Source organism: Chenopodium album, chromosome 22 (genome assembly GCF_948465745.1).
Source record: "Chenopodium album chromosome 22, dcCheAlbu1.1, whole genome shotgun sequence".
In the NCBI taxonomy this organism is placed as follows: domain Eukaryota; kingdom Viridiplantae; phylum Streptophyta; class Magnoliopsida; order Caryophyllales; family Amaranthaceae; genus Chenopodium; species Chenopodium album.
The window spans coordinates 19,118,340-19,124,608 of record NC_137855.1 but is presented as its reverse complement, the minus strand read 5'-3'; the positions used below and the strand labels follow the sequence as shown (position 1 = coordinate 19,124,608).

General features: G+C 40.5%; 1 protein-coding gene across 1 annotated transcript; it reads left to right on the top strand.

Annotated features, from left to right (window-relative positions):
• The first annotated feature begins 586 nt into the window (after positions 1-586).
• On the top strand, positions 587-3,043 carry LOC145604059 (uncharacterized). Its single transcript, XM_081660011.1, has 2 exons — positions 587-731; positions 2,601-3,043. The coding sequence occupies exons 1-2, from the start codon at positions 587-589 to the stop codon at positions 3,041-3,043; spliced, it is 588 nt and encodes a 195-aa protein (XP_081516137.1).
• Positions 3,044-6,269: the final 3,226 nt, after the last annotated feature.

Below are 6,269 nucleotides of genomic sequence, written 5' to 3'. Positions count from 1 at the left end.
AGTTGAAGAATCTAGTGAAGTTTCCTTAAGCCTTAACCATATTCCTAACCTTGCCTAACGTGATGTGGTCGTAGTTCCTATTCTCAATCATCTAAGTCCAATTTGGAGGATATAATTGAAAATCAAACGAAAACTTGAATACCTATATGGCGGTGAGCGATAAGAAATTTAATGAAATCATGACGCATAACAAAATGCTTGAGACATAAATAACACAACTACCAAATACTTTGAAAGATTGTGCTAGTCCTTCTTCTTGTCCTTCTCAAGGAGTTGACCCCAAGAAACCGATTTATTCCATCACCACAAGGAGTGGGAGAGTACTTGAGGAGAGGGTTTCTAGGGATGGTAAGGAGGATAAAAAGAAGAGTGTCTCATGTGAGCAAAGAGAGGAAGTTGTGTCAAGAGATGTGAGCAAAGAGGAGAGCCATGAGAAAAAGGAGAGTGTTGAGAGAAAACAAGTAGAAGTTAGAAAACCCGACCTTCCTTACCCCCAAAAGTTCATGAGGAACAAGTTGCATGAACAATTTGGGAAGTTAGAAAACCCGACCTTCCTTACCCCCTTTCCATCCCTCTTACTGAAGCCATGACCCAAATGCCTAGATATTCCAAGTTTCTTAAGGATATTTTGAATGTCAAGAGAGATTGCAATGATATAGCTTCGGTAGAGCTTAGTGAGTGTTGTAGGGCGTTGATTCACAATGACCTCCCCAAGAAGATGAAAGATCAGGGTAATTCACTAGGCGAAAAACCCACTTAGCCACCGGTTCAAAACCCCCCTAAGCCACCGGTTTTGAACCGGTGGTCATTTGGGGGGTGGCAATAACCCCATGAAAGGCCACCGGTTCAAAACCGGTGGCAAAAATGATTATTAACCGGTGGCAATTATGCTTCTCGGTTTTTTTTTTTTTGATATTACATATAAATGCCACCGGTTAACCGGTGGCAAAAACATACCTTTTTTTTCCTCTATTTGCTACAATAATAATTATAATAATAATAATAATTAAAAAAAAAACTCTGCAAAATATAAGGCAAATAACATCACAATAATCACAATCAATATAAGAGCGCAATGAAATATACTCACATTTATATTCAAATTGTTATTGTACAATAAAAAAATTTTCAATGAAGTATACATTACCAAAAAAAAAATTACAATGAATTATACAGCACAAAAAAAAAAATTATTTTGTACTGTATAATATTTATGCTGTTATACTTCATAGTACTCAACTTTCAGCCTCAATCGCAGATTTAAGCTTAGCAGTAACCAACACCATAAAGAAGAATGGTTGAAGACCAACAGCAGTAGGCTGATCCCACACGACTTTAACACCACTGCCTTAAGCCCCCTATTCCACGTTGATGCATCTCCGTTTCCAATTTCAAACCACTCACTAAGAATAACCTTTTTACCCTACAATTAATTTGATTCACCACAAAACAAAACACAACAAAACAATTAAGAGGTAATACAACACAAAATTATAAATCAAGAGGTGATGACTTGAAAAGGAAAACCCAGTAAATTTGAAAATCAAATAACCCAAAAATTTTGAAAATTAAATAAACCCAATAATTTCGATTATCAATTAAAAACAGAAAATTTTCGAAATAAAAAACCCAAAATTAAAACAGAAAAATTTTGAAATCAAAAACCCAAAACCCAAAAAACAGAAAAATAAATTTCGAATTCCACCAAAAAAAAAAAACAAAAACCCACCCACCATAACCACAACCATAACCACAACCACCACCAAAAACCACCACAACCCATGAACTCCACCAAAAATAACAAAAAACAAAATAAAAGTAAGAAAAAAGAGAAATTACCTCGAATTTCAGCAAAAACCCCCGAAATTATCTTGAATTTGGGTTATAAAGGTCTAATTCGACCATGAAAACTCTAGATCTAGAGTTTTCATGGTCGAATTAGACCAGAAAACCTTTAGCGGCGGCGGTGGTGGTCGAAAGTGGTGAAGAGGAGGAGGAGGAGGGAGGGGGCGAGCCCGAGCTTCCGTCGTCGGCCACTATTTATGCGGCGGCGAAAATATTCAGGAGCTTCTTCGGCGGTGGTTGGTGGCGGTAGTGGTAGTGGCCATTGAGGGGAAAGAAGAGGAGGGCAACGAGAGAGAAGGAGATCGAATGGGGGGTGACTTCGCAGGAGAGATAGAGAAGGAGAGGAGAGAGAAAGAGATAGAAGAAAGGAGAAGAGGAGGATCGCAGGAGAGAGGAGAGGAGAGGAGAGGAGAGAGAAAGAGAAAGGAGAGAGAAGGAGGAGAGGGGAGAGTGAAGGAGAGAGGCTGAGTGAGAAGAGAGTATTAGGGTTAGGGGTTTATAAAGGGGGGTGTTTTTTTTTTTTAAACTAAGCCACCGGTTTACCGGTGGGTTTAATATTTTCCCCACCGGTTCAAACCGAACCGGTGGCAATACTAATCCCTCAAAATCCCGCCCACTTTCCCCTTACTTTTTCCCACCGGTTTTTGAAAACCGGTGGCCATTGAGCGGTGCCTTTTTGCATTTTTCTACTAGTGATTTCTCCATCCCTTGCAAAATCAAGAGTAAGTTGTTTGAAAATGCTTTGTGTGACTTAGGTGCTAGTGTTAGCAATATGCCTTTCTTGGTCTTCAAGATGCTTAAGCTAGGAGAACTTCTTCCTACCAACATGACTTTGCAATTGGTCGATAGATCTATCAAGTTTCCAAAGGGAAGAGTTGAAGATGTTCCCATTAGGATAGGTGGTTTTACAATTCTGGTCGATTTCATTGTGCTTGAGATAGAAGAAGATGACCACATTCCTATTATCTTAGGGAGACTGTTCTTAGCTACCTCAGGAGCTTTGATTGATGTAAAGGGAGGCCGAATCACTTTGAGAGTTGGTAGCAAGAAAGAGACCTTTGAGCTAAAGCCAATGCATGAATCCTTATCCCTTGTGAAAGGAATCAAGAGTGATGATTCCCTTTGTTCATTTGACAATGTGTATGTGATTGATTCTTCATCTAACAATGTTCATGATATTTTGATGATGTGCTTGTGAGTTTTGATTGCATGAATGTTAGTGAAGACAAGAAGGAGCTTCCAAAAGCCATGAACGAAGAGGTGATTGACATTCCGCACTGGTTTGAGCTTTATCCTCAAGATGAGGGTGATTCCATGGAAGTGGATGGTGAGAAACCATTTACCAAAAGGAACAAAGCTAAGAAGAAGGCAAGAGCTTCTAGGAAGAAGAGAATGAGATTGAAGTTGAAGAATGAAAAGTTGTTTTTGAGATTCAAGAAAGTGAGGTTCTATCAAGCAACAATGCAAAGTTGCTTATGTATGAAGAGGAATATGTACCTTTCGACACTTTGAAGAAGGTGGAGTCCTTTGACCCTCCATGATTTGGAGGAAGGGTCGAGCTTAGGACCATAAACAAGCGCTTCCCAGGAGGCAACCCAGAGATTTCTTACCTTTCCTTTTGATTTCTTTTCTTTAATTTTCTTTCTTTTATTTTCTTTTCTTTCCCTTGTTTTTCTTTGGATTTATAGGTTGAATTCTTGGAATTGGATTGATTCAATTGAGCACGAAGCAATGAAAGGTGTTTCGCGGTTTTTGGTGCAATTATAATCGATTTTATCAAAATTTGAGGTAAAAGGGTAAGATTTGTTAGTGAGGTAAGATAGGAAAATTTGTGCTTCAATGTGAAGGAAGTTTGCATTTGGTGGGTTCATTGTGCGCTATCATTATTTTGGGATGTTGAACCCACTGTCAACTTGATTTGAAACTGCCACTTTTGGTGGGTTCAATAGTTCTGAGATGATAAACATCGATAAAGCCACACATGAACACACCAAAAAGCAAAGAAGAAGGGGCGTAGCAGCTGGCGCGGGCGTGCTGCTAGGCTGCGCGGCCGCGCCAGACCCCACCCGTTCCCCTTTTATTTTTCTTTCTTCATCCTTCCTTCCTCATTCTCTCATTTCCTCATTGGCGAACCAAGTCCCCTTCATTCTCCCTCAAAGGCGACACCACCTCTACACCATTTCTCATCCAATTTCCACCTCTAATCTTCCAAATTTCCACCCAAATTCATCAAATCTTGTCATAATACTTGCTCAAACTTGCTTCTAGTATGGTTTAATCATCTTTCCTTACTCTTAATTGCTTTATTATACCATATTTCGCATGTTTTAGGAAGTTTATGATTGTGAATAGTAGTAGTATGTATTTTGGTATGTTTGATGATTGAGTTGGATTTTTAATTGGTTATTTGTGAAATTTAATGATTGTTTATTGCTCACATTGTGTTGTTTGTTGTTTGTGAAGCTATTTAGTGCAAGCTTGTTGTGGTTTGGCAAAATTGAATTTTGGTAGTAAAGGTGCTTGATCTTTGGTCTTGTGGAAATTGTGTTGATATTGTTGAATTAGTGATCGATTTTGGGAAGTATTTGTTGAATGGTCTTTGAATTTGGTAATTGAAGAGGTTGTTTGCTTGGTTCTTGATAGAAAGGAGTCGTTTGTGGTATTGGTTAAGAAGTGTATTCTTGGTTGTAGTATTGCTCGTTGGTTCAATTAAGGTTATCGTGGTTGCTTGTGTTTGAATTTTGAAGTTCATCATCTCCTCAAATAGCTAGCCATGTCTAAAACCTTTAAGAACCTCCTTAAGAAACGAAAAACCAACATTACCATAGATGATGTCGTTCCTACTCCCTCTACCTCTCAATCTACCCCACCCACTCCTCTTCCTAAAATAAAAATCCACGATTTCATTCAAAAGACAAGATACCGCAAGCTATAAAAGACCCAATCCCTCAAACCTACTCGCCATTACTTCCGCTGAGATATGATTAAGATGGGTATTGATGAGGATTTAAGGTGGTTGTTTGCAAACCTCCGCATGGGTTCTTTCATTAGCCATACCTACCGAACTTATGAAGAGCTCACCTATGAGTTTGTAGCAACTCTTGAGCTTGTTCCCCATGATGGTGGTCATTTTTGGGTTTGGTTTAAACTTTTCGACCATCACTTCGATCATTCTTTGGAAGAGTTCAATGCGGCATTGGACTTTGATCCTAACTCGGATATATTGGACCCCGAGCTCCTTTTCAATGATGAATACAATCAAAATGCTAGGTGGAATGCTATCTCGGGGGAAAACATCTTTAAGACTCGGTCTCCCGGAATAAGCTAAGTATACCAACCGTGTCTTCGGGTTCTCCACCGACTCTTGGGGTATGTGCTCTTTCCAAAGCAAGATTGGGGAAGGCAAGTCAATTGGAGATTGGTATACTTTGGTTGGCAACTAGAGAAGAGCTCCGAGGGCGATTGAACTTGGGGTACATCTTTGTTCGTTATTGTCTTGGGTTGCAAGATAGGGAGTCCGGGGATATCCCTTGTGGTGGTATGGTCATAAGGCTTGTGACCAATCTTATGCTTGTTTGGTACCTTCCTTCTTGTACTCCGGTGGGGGATGCCGATTCCGTATACCTCGACATCAAGCAACTAAAACAAGTTCAATTTTTGGCTAAACATGATGATGAAGAGGTGCTTGAGTGGCTTAGGGAAAACAAGCATTGGTGCTACCTCCCTAACCCTTCTTTGACTTCCCTCCACTAGGAAAATGTACCCAACATTTAGTTTGTTCCCGAGAGTCATCTCCAGCCCTATTTTGATGATGATGAAGAAATGGAGGAAGAAGTACCACAACAACAACAACAAGAACTGCAACAACAACAACATGATTAACAACATCAATATGCCAACCCCGACCTTGATGCTCTTAGTGCCCAAATGAGGTGCATGCAAATCCGGTTGGAAGGCATGTACGATCACGATTTTGAGACCCTTTACACTCAAATGAAGGGCATTTCGGAGATGCAACAAGGTATGTTTCTCCAACAACAAATATATGATGCGGGGGTTAACCGGGGGGACATCATTCCTCCAGTGAACTACCAATATTTTCCGCCCCAACAAGGTTCAATACCTTTATACGGGCATCCATATTGGCAAGGACCCCTGGGGTCCATTACTGAGCCGTGCTCATTCCCGGATGACCATGGTAACTACGATTATCGTGCTCCCGGAGGATGTGATTATAGGGGTGATCCCAACTACCCCTTTGTACACCCCCGCCAACCGGAGCCTCTCAAATTGCCCGAGCAATTTACACCTCTTTCCCCTTGGCAACAAGAAAATTTCAAGGGGCATTATGGCTGGCCGGACGGTTTCACCAGAGGTTGGGCGCCTTATTCTCCCCCAACCTTCGATGACCATGTCGGCCACAA

What these genes read in the sequence shown, in the direction of transcription:
- LOC145604059 (XM_081660011.1), top strand. Translation starts at nt 587, where the DNA reads ATGACCCAAATGCCTAGATATTCCAAGTTTCTTAAGGATATTTTGAAT. An exon ending in CAAGAAGATGAAAGATCAGG is followed by an intron (nt 732 to 2,600) that starts GTAATTCACTAG and finishes TGTGTGACTTAG; the next exon opens with GTGCTAGTGTTAGCAATATG.